A 21658-nucleotide genomic window follows, 5' to 3' on the forward strand; every position below is an offset into this window, starting at 1 on the left:
TTATCCTCATTTTCTTTTTTTAGCTCTGTAAGCCAAAATACAAATCTAAAGTATCAGAGTTTAGCTTCAGAGAATATTAAGTGGAACCATTCTATTTCAGGAATATTTATTTTCCCATAGTCACGTTATGTTTCCATTAAAAAAAAAAAAGGCAAATGCTTTAGATTTTTAGAAAGGGTGTTCTGTGTGTGGGTGTGTTTCTTGGTTTTTTGGGGCTTTTTTTCGGTCAGCTTTGGAAGAAGAACACGACAAAAGAACACCTCATCTTTGGGAAAACAGAAAAGGCAAAAACAAATCATCACGAACAGAAACAAAATTACACAGTAGAGCTGAGCTACTAAGATATAATTGATTCTGCCAGGATAAAAATGGAACAGAACCAAGAGATTATAATGAGAATCATTTTGGTACTAAAGAAGACCCCTTTAACAATGGGTGTGCATTCAAATCCTAGTTTGATCATTACAGGCTCATTTTCCTTGTTCGTGTTCCCATGATAAAGGCCTTAAGAGAAGCACTGGCATTTTAAATTGCTCAGTCTCACTTGCTTAATTTTTTTTTCCCTCCTTCTTAGGTAAAATTATGTTCTTATGTTATTAGAAGAATGTTTTGGAGAACAAGTACTGTGACTATATAGTGGCCAATACTGAAGGATTAGGGTACTGACAGGGGAAGAGGAATTACCTGTGGGCATTTGCTCCAAGATCCCCACTCAGACATGACACATTCACTGGGACACAGAAGAGAGCAGGACTGGGTTTCTGGGGGAATTTCATCCTGGCTGCATAGGCTATTATCCACAGCTCCCCCTTCACTATCAGCAGCATTCACACATCTGCAAGGCAAGATCAAGGTTAAAACAGTGGAGATGTAAAACAGTGGAGAGTAAATATAGAGTAGTTATGATATGCCATATTTACTTACCAAAGAAAATTAAATGTAAAATAAGACTAGCAGAGAAATCAAGGGGAAAAAAATTCCTTCTTCAGCCAGTTGACCTTTATTGAGTGATAACCTTTCAGTCAGCAGAGCAAGAGAGAACAACGGGAAGACTAGAGTCCACTGGCATTCTTAAAGAACTCTCCATGTCAAGAGACCTACGCTATTTTTACCAGCACAGAGTGAATTTTCTTTTTACTGTAACAAATCTTGAAAGCTCTTCTTCTCTGAATGAGTTCATCACTTTGTAACAGTGAGAGCCTTCCTAGTTCCTGTGACTCTCTTAGACCTTTCTTACACTTGTATCTCACTTAATCCAAACTGCCCTAATCTCTGTCCAACACATTTAAGGTCATGGCCAAGGAATGTGAAACATAATTGAACATGTCTTTCTTTCAGGTATTTTCTGCATTTTCAGTCTGGAATTTTGGTATCGCAAACCAAAGGGCAATATGTAAGCATTTTCATGTGGCACTTGAACACAAGGTATACAGACACTTGGCCTAATCTGTATTGGCCTTTGAGATAAGTGCTGGCTAAGGCAAGATAAATAATCATGCTATTGATTCAATCAAATCAAAACCAAAAGTGTTAAGACCACTATATATCCATCAGAATGGCTTCAGTAAAAAAAAAAAAAAAAAAAATATGGAAAATATCAAGGGTCGGCAAGTACATGCAGCAACTATAACTCTTCTTACTCCACTGGTTGGAGCATAAATTCTTTGGAAAACTAGTTGGCGGTATCTACTAAATGGCAACATATATGTAACAAATGACCCTAAAATTCTATGCCCATTTACATACACAAAAGAAATGTGCAACAAAAAAGAAAAAAAAATGAAAGAAAATATTCGTATCAGCACTATTTGTAATCATCCAAACCAGAAACAGTCCAAATACTCAACAGTGTCAACAGATAAATATATTGTGGTAAATGGTGGGAATGTATGAACTATTGTGACATGGTAAAACATGAGTGACATTCAAAACTTCAATGCTATACAAAAGAAGCTAGACACAAAAGAATACACTGTATGATCTCATTCATAGAAAGAAATAGGCAATATTCATCCTGCTGTCAGAAGTCAGAACAGTGGTTACCTTTGGGGGAATGGTTACTTACTACTAGGGGCTTAAGGTAGCCCTGGTAATATTTTGTTTCTTGGCCTCTGAGGTGGTTACATACCTGTGTCCCTGTTGTGAAAATTAAGTTAACCATACTCTATGAGTGGGTATTTCTCTATATTTATATTAAATCTCAATTAGAATTTTATGTTTGAATTATCTTAAAAAAATGTTTAAGAAAGACTAGCTACATGCAAGCCTCTTTTTCTAGGTGTGGGATACAAGCTTAGTATTTGTTAATAATGACTCATTCAGTAAATGATTCATTCAGTAAATATTTTTGAGGACCGACTCTGTACCAGGCCCTTGCCTAGTTGCTGGGGTACACACCAAAAAAAAGAAAAAAGGAGGGAAGATCCCTATTGTTATGACACTTTTCTTCTAGTGATAAATAATCGAAGTGAAGGTGAAAATGACAATGACAATGAGATAAATGATGCCATTTGCTGATCTGATCACTTGAAACAGGAAGCCACAGCCAAGGAGTAAGCATTTTAAGACAGATATGATGGAGAGCTATTGGTGTCCCCCAAATAGTGCTAAGCTTGAATGAAATATCCTATGCATTATGAGTTTCTTTTATACATACATCTTTTATACATTTTTTTTAATTCAGGAAAATTGAAGAGTAATCTATTACCTTGTACAAAACAAAGTAACCTTTATGAGCTTGACTTGGTAAAGTAATGAAAACCTGTACATTGTATAAACAAGGTTAACAAAAATGCTAGAAGATGTTAAGTAATGTTTTCTAATGTAAGAAGGCATGGTCCATAGAATCATCTATGGACCTTAATTTATTTTGTGGTATTAATCAATAGTGGAAGGAGGGACCACAAAATAGCTTATGTGTCTTCTTCCGGACAAACTTAAAAGCTGGAAATTGCTTTCCTTCTTGCCTGCACACTCTCTGTTGATGTTCTTTTATTACTTCCCTGAGAAAGAAGACATAGACTTCTGGACAATGGTGTCCAGCTGAATGTACGCACCAGTCTTTGTTCACTCTTAATAAGCCACAAAAACAATCGTAAAGTCATTTGTTACAAAATAACCAAAAATCCACAAAGAAAACTCAAAAACTCAAGGTGGGGGGAAAGACATTACCTTACAAGGACAAAGAACAAAGACAACAGATGGGAAATAGAAAAGCTGAAATACCAACACTCAAGGAAAAACAAAGAACGCAACTCCATTCATACCACAGAAAACATAAAAAATTCAGGAGCTTGTGTCACCAAGTACTTCTGGAAATGTGGATAAAAGTGATGCTGAAAAATTGGAAGATGTACTGAAAGTATGTTTAAGAGGTACCTGGGCCCTCAGATCTCCCATAATCCACAGGGCTAGGTGACGGCCCCTCCCTCACCCCCCTCCCCCGCAGGTAACTGAATGTTTATTATTTGGAGAGGGTCATAAAAATAGTCAGTCTTTGGACTAGAGAACATAGCTCACTTAGGGATGAGAACATTATACTGAAAACAAGGGTTTACATACAAGTTAACACACTGGAAGGACTACCACAAACTTAGTGGTTTAAAGAACAAAAACTATTTTACAATTCTGTAGTATAGAAATCCAACACGGGGCACCGGGGTGGCTCAGTGGGTTAAGCCTCTGCCTTCAGCTCTGGTCATGATCCCAGGATCCTGGGATCGAGCCCCACATCAGGCTCTCTGCTCTGCAGGGAACCTGCTTCCTCCTCTCTCTCTCTCTGCCTGCCTCTCAGCCTACTTGTGATCTCTGTCTGTCAAATAAATAAAATCTTAAAAAAAAAAAAAAAAAAAAGAAATCCAACACGGATCCCACTAAGGTAACATCAGTGCCTTGGTAGAGCTGGATTTCCTTCTGGGGGCTCTAGAGGAGAGACTACTTCCTTACCTTTTTCCATATTCCAGGGGCCATCCTCATTCCCTGGGCATGGCCTCTTTCTCCATCTTCAAAGCCATCAGACTTGCATCTCTCTGTGCCTTGCATCTCTGGTCGCATTTTCCTTTTTCTCTCCCATTTCCCCTTTCACATTTAAGAACACTTGCAAATGAAGTGTCCCTGTCCAGACAATCCAGGTATATCTTCCAGGCTCAAAATCCTAATCTAATTACATCAGCAAAGTTCCTCTTACTATAAAAGGTAACAGATTCACAGATTTCAGGGATTAGAATGTGGATGTCTTTGAAGGGGGCACAATTCTGTCTACCACATCAACAACCTTCCTTCATTAGGTTCCAAAAACACTGGCTGTTAGTATTATCTATTTCACGCTTGATTTATGAAAAGACTTTTCTGAGGGTTCTGATAAGCCTAAGAGTAAAGACTTGAAAAGACTGAAATTGAAGGTATCCCCAAACAAAAATGCCCCTGCAGTTACATATCCTGGATCATCAATTTCCATCCCCATCTTCCTTCAACTGTCACCTCATTTCTACTGAAAACTCAGTACAGAACTGTTTTGAAGCATATTTGCTATTCCCACGCCTTCCCCCTACTTCCTTCATGACTGTCTCTTGAATTTCGTTTAATCACACTTTTAGTACATTCCAGAGAAACCTCTTATCTGGATCATTAACAGACTCCCCTCATTGCCAAACTCAATGGTCAACTGTCATCTTAGTAAACTTCTGAGAGCCTTTTGAAACAACTGATGACTATCTTTTTCTTGAAAAACCCTCTTGCCTTCCCAATTTCTTGCTTTTCCTCATTCTCCAACAGCTCTTGCTCAGTCTCATTTATAAAGCCCTCTCTTTGCTATCATCCATGAATAATGGAGTTCCTCAGGGCTCAATTTCTTATGTCTTTTCTTATCAATATATACCAAATGAATAAGCTGTTGATGACCAAATTTATACCACTGTCTCTCTCTGAACTCCAGTCTCTTGTCACAGTTGGAAGGCAAATTTTATGTGTTCAAAAGCTAGCCTTTGATTTTCCTCTCAAACTTGCTTCTAATATTCCTCATCTCAACAAATGGCACCCTCATCCCTGTGATTGTTAGACACTGAAACCTAGCGGTCATCTTTGATGCTTTTCTTTCTTCCATGTTCTACAATCACTTTATAAATAAATCCTACAGTCTGTGCCTTCCAAATATAGTCCGAATGTGACCTTGTCAGCACCTTCATTATTACCAAACCCAGTCCAATCATCGTCTCCCACCTGGAATTTTGGAATGTCTTTGAAACCTTCATCTCTGCTTCCATTTATATACCCCCAAATACCTTCTCTACATCCAACAAGGTCCTTTCAAATTTAAATTAAGACCTTGTCATTTCCTCTGTCTCAAACCTTTCATGGCTTCAAGTCGCAGTTAGAAAAAAATCCTTTTGCCTTGTTTTAGAAGATTGTGTGATTTGAGTCCCAGCATCAGCTATACAGAACACTTTGTTATTCATCTTGTTATAAAAAGCCAAGAAGATTTCTGCTTTGGATACTCTTTCTTCCTGGGATTTCTTTCAGTACCTCTTTATATTCATTCAGGTCTCTCATGTTATTCTCTGCTTGGATATTTTCCTGGCCAACCTCTCCAGTCTTCTCCATAAATCCAACCCAATTTTTATTCTTTTTTTGGCATTTCAAGCAAAGGCATTCCATTACATTCATGTGTTTATCTTTTTCTCTGCCACTGTAAGTTATTTAAGGATAGAAACTTCTTTTGTTCACTTTTTTAATCCCCAGCACCTAGACTGCCTGATACATAGAATATTTTTTTTGAATTAATAAGTTATTGCAATCCGGGGCGCCTGGGTGGCTCAGTGGGTTAAAGCCTCTGCCTTCAGCTCAGGTCATGGTCCCAGGGTCCTGGGATGGAGCCCCGCATCAGGCTCAGCGGGGAGCCTGCTTCCTCCTCTCTCTCTCTGCCTGCAGCTCTGCCTACTTGTGATCTCTGTCTGTCGAATAAATAAATAAAATCTTTAAAAAAAAATAATAAGTTATTGCAATCCAAGATGAATCATAAGAATGTCTTCCAGTTTTGAAGTTTCAAGAAAGAGAAGGACAAGCTATTTTGTTCATTACAACAGTGTCTTATTAAGACCAATAATGGTTTGGAATGCAAAATACCTAGAAAAATCTACTTCACATATTTAAATGTGATCATACACACAAAGCTGCCACAACAAAATATCACAGAGTAGGTGCCTTAAACAATAGAAAATTATTGAGGCTCCACATCTTGAGATCAAGGTGCTGGAAGGGTTGGTTTCTGCTGAGACCTCTCTCCTTGGCATGTGGATGGCTAATGAATGGTGTCTTTATTTTTCATTTTCTTGTTTAAATTCAGTTAGCCAACATATAGTACATCATTAGTTTCAGGTGTAATGTTCAATAATTCATCAGGTGCATATAATACCCAGTGCTCATCACATCACATGCCCTCCTTAATGTCCAGTCACCCCAGCCCCCACCCACCTTTCCTCCAGCAACCCTTTATTTGTTTCCTATAGTTAAGAGTCTCTCATAGGTTTTCTCCTTCTCTAATAACTTCCCATTCAGTTTTTCCTCCTTTCCCCAATTGTCCTCTGTGACCTTTCTTACACACACACACACACTCCCCACATCTTTATCCACTCATCTGTTGATTGATATCTCAGCTCTTTCCCCAGTTTGGCTACTATGGACATGGCCTCAATGAACATTGAACAGCAGGTGCCCCTTTGGATCACTGCATTTGTATCTTTGGGGTTAACAACCTAGTAGAGCAATTGCTGGATTATAGGGTAGCTTTATTTTTAACTTCTTGGGGAACCTCCACACAGTTTTTCAGAGTGGCTGTACCAGTTTGCATTCCCACATGCAGAGTAAGAGGGTTCTCCTTTCTCCGCATCCTTGCCAACATTTGTTGTTTCCTGACTTGTTAATTTTAGCCATTCTGACTGGAGTGGGGTGGTATCATTGTGGTTCATATTTGTATTTCCCGGAGGCTGAGAGATGTAGAACATTTTTTTATGTGTCTGTTGGCCATCTGGATGTCTTCTTTGGAAAAATGTCTGCTCATGTCTTCTGCCCATTTCTTGACTGGATTATTTGTTTTTTTGGGTGTTGAGTTCAATAAGTTATTTATAGATCTCAGATACCAACCCTTTATCTGACAGGTCATTTGCATATCTCTTCTCCCATTTTGTAGGTTGCTTTTTACTTTTGTTGACTGTTTCCTTTGCTGTGAAGAAGCTTTTTGTCTTAAAGTCCCAACAATTCATTTTTGCTTTTGTTTCCCTTGCCTTTAGAGACATATTAGCAAGAAGGTGCTGCAGCCAAGGTCAAAGAGGTTACTACCTCTGTTCTCCTCTAGGATTTTGGTGGATTCCTGTCTCATATTTAGGTCTTACATCCATTTGGAGTTTATCTTTGTGTATGATGTAAGAAACGTGTCCAGTTTCATTCTTCTACATGTGGCTGTCCAATTTTCCCAGCACCATTTATTAAAAAGAGACTGTCCATTTTCCACTGGATATTCTTTCCTGCTTTGTCAAAGATTAGTTGGCCATAGAGTTGAGGGCCCATTTCTGGGCTCTCTGTTCTGTTCCATGATCCATGTGTCTGTTTTTGTGCCAGTACCATACTGTCTTGATGATTACACTTCCTGTGGCTTTACATGCTCTTCCCTCTTTGTGTGTCCTAATCTCTTTTTTAAGGACACTAATCGATTGGATTAGGGCCCATCCCAAAGACATCATTAACATTAATTGCCTCTTTACAAAGAGCCTATCTCCAAATACAGTCTTATTTTGAGGTACTGAAGACTAGGACTATAATACATAGATTTTTGGGGAACACAATTTACCTCATAACAGAGTGATATTCAATAGCTGTATTATTTGTATTATATCAAGCTCTGTAAGTCTGAGCTACGTATGGCTTAAAGGCCTTCTTATTTAAGTATGTTTTTCCTCAGTCAGCCTGCCATAATTCTGTCGGTAGCAATTTATTCTCTTAAAGCTTTCCTTTCTCTCCTGAGATTTTGCTGAGTACTGCTAAGAAGTCCTGGCAAGGATGAGAGTGGGAGTTATCACAGCTCGCCCTCTTGTTAATTGATAAGCTAGGTTGATTAGTCATTTCCCAAAACCATGAGAATAAGACGCAGGAGACATAGACTTTGAAGAGAAAAAGGTCTATGACAGCATGAGCCCAGGAGTCCTCAGAGGAAAGAGGAATGAACAAAGTGACAGAAAGACAGTTTGTCTGTCAGCCAATTGCTTGGGTTGATGCTAGTTTCACCAAGAGCTACTTCTTCCAACATGTCTACCAGTGATTTTACAACACTGAGACTAAGTCTCGGAAATGATGTGTATGTACCAAATTACTGAATAAAATAAATTCACTGATATTGAATAACAACCAACATATATAAGTAGGCTCTGACTTAAACGACTTCAATCTAACAGTTAACTGAACAGGGAGTTACAGGATTTGAGAACTGTCTGTCCATTTGAAATGGAGCTTCCTAAATCCCACAAAATGATACACTGTGCTCATGCAATTGAATAGTTGACTAAACTATATTTTCTTCTTGATTTTACATACTAACCATTGTTTATCATTAATATTTTAGTTTTCACTTATTCAGGCTAACATTTATTACCAGTAACCTTAATTGATAAAGAAATTCATTCTTTCCAAATCATTTTTAAAGAGGCCATTTAGACAAACTCGGACCAAGTGTTTCTTTTGCTTATTACTGCTATATTTGCAAAACAAAAAACTTTAAACAAGATCCTTCCATAAATAACCCAGAATTCACTAAACTCTGTCAGAGGTGTGCTCCTTTTATATTAAAAGTCATCACTAAGGTTCATAAGTATTCTCAGACTGTAGTTTCCAAGACCAGCTGTGAGGGTTTAAATTGACCTTTCAACATACTGACATTCAAAATTAAGACAATGTCCATCAACTACACTACCCACAGAGCAAAAAAGAGACATGATATCACAGCCACAATCTCCAGATTTGTTAACAGTTATGGCTATGCATCAGTTTGAATCAGTGAAGGGATACCAGCCTGCTCCATGCAGTTAGCTTTCCCACTGAAGTCATTTGCGGGGAATGGCAGAGATTGTGACTCGACTGCAGAGGATATCCCACTGTACACAGGGCAGTTAAGGCACCTATACTTCAAAAGATGCTTAATGATTAGCAAAAGACAGAGTATGCAGTATGAAAATCAGGGTGCACTTGGATAAACAACACTCTGGTTTTTTATAAAAATGTGTAAGTTCCACTGCCCCATTTCCCAAATGTCTCCATTTCCACACACCTGATTTTCCTAGATTGCGTTCCTCCTCCACAGCGTAGAGACCTCAGCTCATTGTGGATTTTGCATGGAGACCAGTGTTCTACCACCCACGAATACTGATTGCATTCACTGTAGCAAGGGACTGCCTCATGCACCTGTCAAGAAGAGGAAATGAAAAGAAAAAAATTATATGGAACTATCCAAGTTATATAAAAAGAGCCTATCTTTTAGAAATGCTGCTGAACATAGCCCAAGAACTTTACTCTGGCTAAAACAGCCAAATTACACTCCCCAAAAGCAAGATGTATTTGGCTTCTCTGAAATTACTGACTTGCCTAAAGAAACATACAGGGGAAATCAACTAAGACATGATGGTATGCCTTCACGGAGGAGAACAAAAGACAGTCATTTCCTACCACTGAGAAGAGGAATTCTATTACTGTTTCATTTCCTCAAAGGCCTCACACAGCCATCTATTAGATGGTCCAGCTCTCAATTATATGGCATACTGTATTCTCAGATGTACTTTGAGATGTCAATTGAAATAAATATATGTAAAGAAAATTTACTCTTGAATATAAGAGGTCCTTAGAATGCATAAGAAAAGTGGTATTATTTGCACCAGAAATTTCTTTCTATGCCCCCAAATGATCAATGCTAACAGGCAATCATTTAGCCTCCTGGGTATTGTGGCTTCATATGAATTTAGCTATTTGTAGGATGTTTTCAGAGCACAGCTATAACACACACACACACACACACACACACACAAGACAAACACTGCTAGACTGTTAGAAGCAGGGCATGATTGATTACTGACTGTAAATATTTACAATTTTATGGTAAAACCAATGATTACAGTAAATGAATTCTTAGGTTACTTCCTATGCACTTGTTGGGGATGATTTTTTTTCACCTGGAATTGTATCCCATTGGGTACTCAATTGAGTTTGCCTCCCTTTTAAAAACTGAATTTAAAATGCATTACTCAATATAGAGCACAGCCCTCTCCCTCAGTAAGAAAATGTTTCATTGCGTGTTACTCTAGATCACAAAGATGACTCTAGTATAGCCTATTGATGAAGACTGATTCAAACTATTACCAAAATAGTTAATTAATGCTTTTCCTTTTAAATAAGAACTTATGCTCGAGTTCTTTTCTCCCACTGCCTTTCTAATTCCAAAAAATTGTAAATGATGACTAGGCAGTGCTATCCAAACCGAACCATTACTTGCGAGTTTCCACTAAATGCGAGGGAAAGCACTATGTAATGGGATAATCAGAAAACAAGATTGGAGCACTGTCAGCATGTTAGATGGAAATCAAATGAGAAAAGGTTATTTGTGACACTACATCTTAGGGATCACAAATAATGTCAGAAACTATTTTTAACTGTGTGGTTCTATATGGCTCTCTCATGTAGAGTACACAAGGAAAAGGAAAAACCACAAAGTGAAAAATATGTGAGGGCAAAATGAAAGAAGATGGGAAAATAGAACTAGAAATGGGTGCAGGAGAGTAAGGAATTAAGTAATAAAAGAAGCACATTTCATGCTGTGAATGCTGCCAAGAATGGAATGAAAGGTTTGGAAGCAGAACCTACATTAGAATAAGGAGGTAATAACTTGTAAGGGAGAAAAGTCTGCCTGACTCCTAGCATGGTAGAGGTAAGAGAAAAATCTACAAAATTGAAAAGACATGACCCCAGTGGAACAGACACCTGGAAAGTGAGCTGATGACAGCTGCGGGTTTACCCAACTCCACTCTACCACAAAAATGAGCACTGAACTGAATTTGTGGGCTCGTTCTATAAACTTTTCAATGTGTATCAGACAATTTAAATAAAGCTCTTTGGCTTTCATATGAGATACATGAAAGTCTGCCAAAGCACTTGGTACAGACAAAGGGTAGATGGAAATATTCATTAAAAAAGTATTTTCCCATGCCTCATGCATAAATTTGAAGGCAGATGGATGGAGTATCCTGAGAGGGACCTATTTTTCTGAAGTTACCCATACTAAACAGAGCTTACATGTCCACCCTACCTCCTACATAAAGCCCAAAGACAGACAGAAAAATGAAAACCTGTGTAGTTGCATGTTGCTCTGATACACACATTTAAATGTCTGGTTGTATATTTGATTTACTATTTTTACTCTTTATGCTATGCAACTTATACCTAAGCAGAGTAGCTAACCTCAGTGAAAAGTTGCTGGAAGATAGGGAGCCTATCTATGTAGGAAGATGTTGACTCACCCTTTTAACTAACGGGTATTTAAAAAAAAAAAAAAAACTCAAAAAAATTCACATGGATTTACTTGATTTTTTTTCCCCCACACATGTATGTTATTTTAATATTGCTCATATTGTTACTTCTAGATGGTAAATCCATACCCTTCCTTCAAAGTCCAAGTAAACCCCAGCACTTCCACAAGGCTTTTCCCATGACCCCTAGTTGACATGTTTTGGTACTACAGTCTCCGTTTAAAGCAGACTTGTAGTCAGATTATAACAACAGGATGCACATGTATTGGGGCTGGAACAGTGCTGGTTGTTAGAACCTCATTGTGTGTTGCTGGAGGAACAGACACATTTAACTCTTGGGTCTTTCCTATTTCTCACACTTCTTTAGCTCTTTTTCTCACCTTGGTCTTAATGGCTGCTTTTACTTTATATAATAAGTCTACTTTTTTACTTTAAATAAAACTGAGAAAATAAGCACAATTTGTACTTTTCACACCTAAGGATGCTTCTAGTCCTAACCAAAGTCAGACCCAGATAAGCAGCATTTGCTTAGGCGACCACTTAAAAAGACTCTTGAGTCTTAGGCAGGCAGAAACCTAGTTTCCATGATGTCTGTATTTCACAAGACATGGGGAATGGAGGGGCTTCAATAAGTACTGGTTGAATTGAAAAGGGTCCAGGTTACTAAATGACCTTCACACAATCCTCTAGAGAACACAAATTCCAAACAGAACGTGTAAGGGGTATTTTACAAAGCCCAAAGGACAGTAAGAGGGAGCAAAACCAAAAACCTTTTCTTTCCACCATGGGGTTGGATGAAGAATAGCAATCACTACGCCATCAAAAGGTGCTGCTCAATGATTTTGTTATAGGAGAGAAAGGCTTTTCCTTAAGAATTGTGAGAACAGTCTCCTTAGAGTCCTTGTCCATTAGACATGGAATCTTATTGAGAGGATTGAAAACACCCACAAGAGGCAAAAAGTGCAGCAGGCATTCAAGAATAAAAATTAACTACCCAGCTGGCCAATTTCTTCTCCTGTCAGTCCTTTATGTTCTGGCTATTTCATTTTGCTATTTAGTTGGTGCTTATTACAGTTTTATAATGGAAATGTGTTAAAGCAAGGATTTTATCAAGGAATCATATGGAAATGTTCTGAAGGAGAGAAATGAGCCATGGGAAAGTTAAATGAAAATCATTCGTAAATGGCACAAATTAGAAAGAAAATAACAGGGTCTAATAGGGCCATAGATGCTAAAAATGCTACTGAAAAATCTAAATCCTCTGAGAGAGGCAACATTTCCTTCTCTTAGTAATGAGTTCTATTTATTACTTCTTCAGTGGGGAATTGTGTTTTCATAATTTTGCTAGTTCCAGAGTCATATCATAAACGCATTCATTGAGTCGGTCTTTTAATATTTATTAAATAAGTCTCTGCTCGTTGTAATCAATCATTTTAATTAAGTACTATTTCCTGATACTCATCTCCAACTATAGCAGACTTCCCTGGCATAAACTTGGAAGCAAGGTCTCTCTAGAGCTCAGCAGATGTTACCACTGCATATCAGAGTCCTAGGGTTCAAGGGCTCAAATAAAGCAAATGAACAGTAACCACAATAAAAACAAAAATAAAGGAAAACTCATAACTTCCAGTTTTCTATACTAAGGCACTTTTCTCCAGTGAATCTGCAGTCAACACCCATGCAGAAATCTTCAGGCTGAAGACTTCCATGCTGTGTACTGCGGTTACTTGGTAGAACTTGACAAAAGCCCATTTAGGACGAGAAATTCCTACAAATCTGAGCCAGGGCCTATATACCATTGGAAGGTGAGAGGAAATGGTCTTTTGGGAGTGGTGAGATCAATAAAGCACTATGGGTTCCATTCTCCCACAAATGTTTTAAGCTTTTAACATAAGATGTACAAATTTACCTCAGGTCTAGGACTCTCATGTCTTAATTCAAAGACCACCCCCTCACCATCACCACCCCACCCCCACCCCCGCCGCCCAGCCCTTCTCTAGTTGTCTGTTTCCTCTCTTTCCTCCTCCAGGGTTCACACTTCCCCTTCAGAAGGGTCCTCTATACTAAATCCTCCCTCAACCAAATTTTGCCCCTTTTCTCATTCAGTCAGTGCTAAATTATGCACTCTTCCAGTATGAATGTCTATATGTCTGGAAAGTATCACATTTAGGCAAGTAAACTTTTCTTCCATTTGTGTTAATCGCGCATTTATACCAGTCTGTATAAATACAATACATGTGGTGCTAAATTTCAGTCCTCCCGCAACTGTACCCACTGCTTTACCATGGGCCCATCACTGGCCCCTGGTTATCAATGACTCCATATGATGCTGTGTAGAACTTTAGAGCTTGTATAGGACATGTCATGCTTCAGGTCTTAATCATCAGGATCATTTGAGCTACACAAGGTTATAAGAATTCCTATTTCTAGGTGAAAATAAAGAGAATTTGAAGATGCCTAGTCAGTCATTCATGACAGATTCATGACAGAAGAATGACTAAACTCGTGCTCAAATGGAGAAGAATTCTGAATCCCACTCTTCTGATGCAAACAGTGCATGGGTTTTGCCTGTTTGGCTTGTTTACGCACATTGTCATGCTCAGAGAATATCTTTTTAATGAGGAAGATAAGGCTAATATTTATCAATTCCTAAAAAGGGAAGAATAAGAACAAGAACAGAATTTTCATAGATGTCTACAGAGTAGATAATGTCTACTAATATATACACATATTGTATACATTATATATATGTGTGTGTGTGTGTGCACATACACATACACTATTTAAACAACTGCACAAGCAATTCATCCCAAGGCTTCAGGTATGGCATCTTTTAAGAATTTCAAAAAAACTAGGAGGGATCTCAGAAAACCTACTTTCATGTTCAAAGCAAGAGCAGGCCTGAGTCCTTTAGATGGTTGCAATTACTTGTGTGAATGGGGTGTTAAAAAAAAATCCACAACTGTTTTTAAATTGGTATCTGTGGGAAAACCATTGTGCTCATCATTTGTGCAATGTGTTACTCAACAGGGAGGCATCTGAACTCAGGTATTTTCTGGAAATCTGGAATAAAGCAATCTATACTTGTGAGTCAGGCAACTGTCCGTTCTAGCCTCAATGTTCAAGTCTAAGGCCTTGGCTGTCTTCCTCTTCTAAGACGTTTTTCTCACCCTGGCTTCTCTAGCTACACAGCAAATGAAAAGATTTCCTGAGCATTCCTTGCTCAGGAAATCACCTGCCTGGTCTGTGAGATTCGCCAGTGGTTTTAAATATGCATTATAGGTTTTCTCTTCAGTTTTCACACTAAAAAAATCTCAAAACAAACCTCATAATGCTTCGTGAGTCTTATTTGTTAAATCTGGAGACAAGTTGTTGAACTTTAAAGCCAATGGGAAGTTTATTAGAAAAGTAATGGAGGGGTCTACATTCCTCATCTTTTAATAGGACAGTAGCTTTCGAGCTGCATATACAGACTCTGATAAGTGTAGTATTGTACTGAGGGACCCATAAATCCATTCCCAAACCAAACCTTGCCTGTAGTCTCAAAGAATAAAATAATCTCAGACATATTGTCACCACTGCTTATCGAATGAATGTAGTCAATACTGTGATTAATGAAGTTTTAATTTGAAATTGCTCATGAGAAAGTTTCTCAATCCAGGCTGGCTAACGATGCAAGATCCTTATAATAAAAATGCAGGGAACTACTGCCTTTACATATAAAAAAGAGAAAAAAATGGACTAACAATGGGCTATGCCTTGAAATCATATTACTGTTTCTATTTTGACAGAAGATATGTTGTACAGAATAGCTTTTTTCTAAAGTGGACGTGGAAGAATATTTCTTACTGAGAAGGTCGTAACTCCAGATTTTTTCCCCTTTCATTTTTTTAATGGGCTAAAGCACTCAACTCCTTACCTTCATCCTGAATACCACTGATGATCTTTAAAGCACAGTGTCCTCAGAATCAAGATGAATAACCTCTCACAGCTAAGCCAGCTCTGTCATTCATGCAGTCCTATTTTCCTCCCCACAGTAGGGGTGGAGGGGGAGATTGGTTTGGGTACAAAGACTGAATAAGTTGGAACCCAAGCCTTGCATATACTTCTTCCCCTTCCCCATGTTTCTTGCCTCCTTCAAGGATATTACACATAGCCTTAACTTTACAGATGGTATTTTATAGTGGGGAGCCACTAAGTTTTCATGTAAAACACCATGTAAAGCTCAGTTATCTGTGCTAATGGAGTTTAGATTATTTGTAATGGCAAACAAATAACAATGTCTCAGTTGTATTGTTGTTGTTGTTTTTTAAAGATTTTATTTATTTATTTGACAGAGATCACAATTAGGCATAGAGGCAGGCAGAGAGAGAGAGGAGGAAGCAGGCTCCCCACTGAGCAGAGAGCCCGATGTGGGGCTCCATCCCAGGACCCTGAGATCATGACCTGAGCCGAAGGCAGGGGCTTAATCCACTGAGCCACCCAGGCGCCCCTTGTTGTTGTTTTTTAATCCATTATACTGTATTTCCCTGGTAGCAGACTTACATTTCTTTCTGTGTGTGATTTAAGTGACTATGAAACCACAGTCTTAAAGTGAATGCATGGTAATGGGTAATGAGTAAGTTTGTCACTTCTTCTGGACAATCAACAACAGTCTTAACAGTCTTAAAGTGAACTGCATGGTAATGGGTAATGAGTAAGTTTGTCACTTCTTCTGGACAATCAACAAAAATGATGATTGCAGAGATCCTATGCAGGGCATGTTATTCTACAGTAAAGAACACACACACACATATACACACGGGCACTGACTGGACTCCCTCTGTGCCTGATATGTGGTACAGAATTGAGGGAACACACTGACATAGACCAGTTGGGGTAAGTTGAACTATAAGGCCCACACTCTGTACCTCAGCACTATGTAAACAACCATAAAAGATAGAATGAGAGGGGAAACTCACTCCACAGTTGGACCAACTTTTCCAACACCCTGGGAGACACCACCCACTGCCATGCTGTGCTATGATAAAAAAATTCAGATGGGATTCTGTAGATTAATCATAGTATGCCAGGGACTATGGTCATGGTGGTCCATCAGATTTTCATAGAACAGATTGCAGTTATCAGTCACACTGAAGTGGGGGAGAAAATACCCATGTTAATACCATGGATACTTCCAGAAAACTTTGGAAGAAGTGAACTAACAGCCTTTCAGATAAGAGGTTATGAATGAACCTTGAGGATGTTACGTGAAATAAGCTAATTACAGAAGGACAAATACTATAAAATTCCACTTATATGAGGTATTTCAAAAAGTGTAACTCACTGAAGCAAAGAATAGAATGGTGGTTGTCGGGGCTAAGGGAGAGGGAAATGGGAAAATGTTAAATAATGGTATAAAATTTCAGTTATGCCAGATGAATAAATTCTAGAGATCTGCCTATAACACTGTGCTTATGGAGAATACATTTTAAGTGTATTATACACTTAAAAATTTATTAAGAGGGTAGATCTCATGTTAAGCATTTTTACCACAATAGAAATGTATTAAGAATTTTAAAAAGAATTATGTGTCTCAAAGGGTTAGATTGCACCATGGAAACCTGACTCGAGAAAAAAAGATGTCTACCCTTCCCATATATGGGATACTAGGAGTCTGGTGTAAAGATTAGGTAGATAAATAGATGGATGGATAGACAGATGGAGAGAGAGAGAGAGAAAGTGAGTGAGTAAGTTTGTCACTTATCTGGGTCACAGACTACGACCAGACCACCAGAAATCAGGGGAGAAAAGAAAGCTTTCTTTCTCTGAAGACAAGAGTCTGAAATGGAAACTCCTGCCTTTTGGCAGGTAACAAAAGTTTTACAAGTTAGAGGCATAAAGCAGGGATGAACAGATCTCAGTTGTTAGAAACAAATGTTCTAAGAGTATGTAGATCAGAAAGGTATTTGGTGCTATTTAGGGTTTATCAAAAAAGATAAGGGTGTGGCCTGAAGCTTGCAACTCATTATCTAAGTGTCAAACAGAAGTGAAAGCTTGGGGGAAATTCTTCACTTTCCTTATCAGCCTTTGATGGGACAGAATCCTATACAGCTAGCTCCCACTTGTTCTCAGTAGTTGAGACCATCATGCTGTCCCTACACTCTAGATACAACTGTTTCTTCACTTACTAAATGCAAGGAGCCTGTGAAAACATGCCTAGGAAATCAATAGAACTTGGATGATAAAAATGTAATTGTATAAAGAAGAGGTTTAATCTAAGTTGCACACCCCTTAGGCAGAGAAATCCTACACTTGTGTGGCCAGACCCTCCAATACAAATGCACAAAGAGCCCTAGTTAGGATAATCTAATAGGAACTACTTCGGATGAGAGATTTGCTAATCGGGCAAACAACCCAAAATGTAAATATAATTCTCAAGCTGTACTCAAGGGCCCCAGTACATACAAGATCAAGCCTAGGGACTGCAGCTAGCTGCAGTTACATAAGTAAGTAAATGGGAAAATGTGATTAGATAAAATTTTATTTGTAGACAATAGGAGCCAGTAAAATCTGAGATTTATATCAAGAGAAAAATTCCAAGTAAAGTTTGGGGTACATTAGTCACCTCAAATGGGAGGGAGATGAAAGCGCAGGAGAGCTCTGAGCAAAGCAAAAATGGCAGCAGTCCCAGTAGGAGGCTACAGTTTGGGAATAATGATCTTCTTAACTTGCTATTTCCACAAAGCTTCCAACAGAATGAGGAAGAAGAGACACCGGGATTTGGAAGTGAAAATGAAAGAGACAACCCAAACATCAGTGTGCTACTTTTTCAAATCATTTAAGATTAGTGTATTCTAGAACATAGGAACACATGAAAGATTTTTCTTTTTCACTAAGAGAATTGTGAAGAAAAAGACAAGGCATCAGTTTCCCAAGAGCCCTAAATTCCAGGGAGTACTGCTAATGAGCAGAACAGCAGAAACTCTTGGGTATTTGCCCAGAAAACTTTTCATGACATATTTACCATCTTATTTTGTCTTAAGTTGGCTTAGTTGGGATAAATCTGATGCCGTATATGACCTGAAAAGCAATCTGGTCTTTGGAAGGTTTGCTCAGAACTTACCAGTACTCACAGTAGGCAAGCACAAAACTGGCTTCTAGCACATGAATTAAAGGAAAGCCTCATAATTGGTGTTGCACATGCACTGAGGGCTCTAGGCTCATCAGGCTGTAGTCTTTTAATCATTACCACAAGTAAACCTTACCTACTCTGAAATGCATGGGGAGTTCTCACATAGCACTATTTCAAAGTCAATCAGGAAGTCAGAGAGAACAAAAGGGGCCATCAAAAATTTAAATAAAAAAAAGAAAAGGGTGGCCATTTTTCAGTTCAGTAAAACCAATTTAAACCAGAAGGAACAACATAAGAAATGCTGACTGAAAACTCCATTCCCAACTTGGCTAATTTCTAAATGATCCGATTGTAACAGGCAGAGGAGAGGAGGAGATCCGTGTATCTTTTCATCCAACAAAAAAAGAGACAATTATTAATTCCCTATAGGTTGGAGCCAGAGAAATAATTATAAAATGCCCCTAAAGAGACTTTTTGCACAGAGGTTATGTGTTATACACATACACAGAGCCATCTTTTTCTTCTGTACAGAACTGTGTAAAGCAGTAGTTCTCAGACTGCATTGGGCTCTCACAGTTTTCCCTGTTAAAATCCAAGGCCAGGCACAGCAAAAAATGGCTTTTTAAAATATGAACTCTCGGTGTGAGTCCTCCCATAAGAAACTGATGTATCGGGGACACAGTTAAAGTGAAACACAGAGCCACACGTGATGTTTATAACCCAGGATAGCACAGCCTGACCTTTGCAGAACTGAGAGGCAAGATTGATTGGATAATGGAATCCCTGCCATTCACTTACATGGTGATAAATTGGGATCCTGGCTCCGATTCCCACCCCAGTTTCATCAGTCGGAGGCTCTTATTAGGGACTAATTGGAAGCTGCTGCTTTATGGAATAAAGAGTATCTTGTTGCAAACATTCTTCCTTTGAGGCAGACAGTGAGGAAGAGACAAGGACGAAGGCAGACCTTTCTGGTTCTTCACGAAATAAAAACAGAAGATGAGAGCTGCAGGAAAATGATCATTTAAGGCAGACCTTACCTGGCCTCCATTTTAGTAAATTTTATTTTGACCAAAGGGAAGGCAGCTGATGTTACGCAGGAGTCAGGTGTAACAAGAACAAGTATTACTATATACAACACAAACAACCCACCTATTCCTGGGTACGTACAATATACTGGTTACTTGAAAAATCTGACAGTGAAGGTCTTAAAATGTGCTACAGAATGATCAGTTAACCCATTTACATAAAGCGGACATGTTCTTACAAAGCTGGCCTGAATTAAAAGTTAAGACATAAATAAACCTGTATGTATGCAACCAATGGCAGCCTTTCTGGGATCTAAAGTTATTTTGTGTCCCTGGTTCATACTTTGTGCTTAATAGATGTATATTGGCATAAATATGAATGAGTGCAGAAATATTTCTCTGAGCTTGCTTCTTGAAGAACATATACCTAGACGAAACCACGAAGCTAAAAGTCTTGCCCTCATAATAAATTTTACTGGAATTTTAAAATTATGTACTAATAATTCAAATCTAACTGCTTGTAATTGTACTCTAGTCCCAAGATTTGGAAGTAGATATTCAAGTGAATTCAGAGCCTTACATTTTTTACGTTTATGTGATTTCAAAATTCTCCCATTTCTAAGTTCTTGATCTCTGAATATAGATCTAGTAATTGGAGTGTGTTCCCCATTTCCCCATTCCAATTATGGATGCCTTGAATTAAGAAACATACAAGCTTCTAAAAGGATTGACTTTGTTTTCCCTTAAAGGTAGGTAGTATTCAAGATGGTCAGCTCTCACCATCCTTGGCTAACGGCAGATTCTGCTGGCATAAGCCAGGCTCATAGTGACTACTTGATCCCTCAGAAGGTAGAGGTGATTCCCTGCACATCTCTTGCATTGCACATAGCACCTTTCAAGTGCAGGGCCCTTGACAGAGTCATAATAAATTCCTGTTGAACTAAACTACAGGAAGTATAGGATTTATTGTTCTAAATCTGAGCTGGCATCTCACTTGTGGAATGGGGTCTTGTTAAAATGTTCTTCCTTAGCAGGAATCACCCAGCTTTGGATGGATAAAACAGCACCTGTAGAGCAATCTAGGAGATGGGCAGCATCAAGTACTTTACTTGTACTGGATTCCAATTATCCATTGTTAGATTCTTTGGTGGGATCCTATTAAATTAATAATGGGGTCCTCTTTGGGGGTGGCTTCATTTCACTCATGAAGTGATCCTTTACACTATGTGAAAAATTATCTGTGGTCTAGTGATTAGAAAAGGAAGCTGTGAGAAAGGGGGTTTGTATCAGGTTCTGCCACTGATTTCCTTAAGGGACTCTTGGGGTCTAACTTTTTTTTTCCCATCTCCTGACTTTAATACTTACTTTCAAGAAAAGAACAATAATGCATTAGGCATTAGGGAAATTCAAATCAAAACCACATTGAGATACCACCTTACACCAGTTAGAATGGCCAAAATTAACAAGACAGGAAACAACATATATTGGAGAGGATGTGGAGAAAGGGGAACCCTCTTATAATGTTGGTGGGAATGCAAGTTGGTGCAGCCACTTTGGAAAACAGTGTGGAGATTCCTTAAGAAATTAAGTGGAGCTTCCCTATGACCCTGCAATTGCACTCCTAGGTATTTACCCCAAAGATACAGATGTAGTGAAAAGAAGGGCCATCTGTACCCCAATGTTCATAGCAGCAATGGCCACAGTCGCCAAACTGTGGAAGGAACCAAGATGCCCTTCAACAGACAAATGGATAAAGAAGTTATGATCCATATATACAATGGAGTATTATGCCTCCATCAGAAAGGGTGAATACCCAACTTTTCTATCAACATGGACGGGACTGGAAGAGATTATGCTGAGTGAAATAAGTCAAGCAGAGAGTCAATTATCATATGGTTTCACTTATTTGTAGAACAATAAGGAATAACATGGAGGACATTGGGAGAAGGAAAGGAAAAGTG

The 21658-nt window shown here is 38.5% G+C and overlaps 1 protein-coding gene across 1 annotated transcript in view; it reads right to left on the minus strand.

Moving 5' to 3' along the window:
• The window catches only part of THSD7B (thrombospondin type 1 domain containing 7B), a 717646-nt gene that overhangs the window by 74253 nt on the left and 621735 nt on the right, over positions 1-21658 (minus strand). Inside the window, exons 15-16 of the mRNA XM_059395498.1 lie at positions 9311-9444; positions 685-835 (exon numbers count right to left, since the gene is read on the minus strand). Coding sequence (XP_059251481.1) covers positions 685-835; positions 9311-9444 — 285 coding nt within the window. The remainder of the gene's footprint in view (positions 1-684; positions 836-9310; positions 9445-21658) is intronic.

This window comes from Mustela nigripes, chromosome 3 (assembly GCF_022355385.1).
Source record: "Mustela nigripes isolate SB6536 chromosome 3, MUSNIG.SB6536, whole genome shotgun sequence".
NCBI lineage: Eukaryota > Metazoa > Chordata > Mammalia > Carnivora > Mustelidae > Mustela > Mustela nigripes.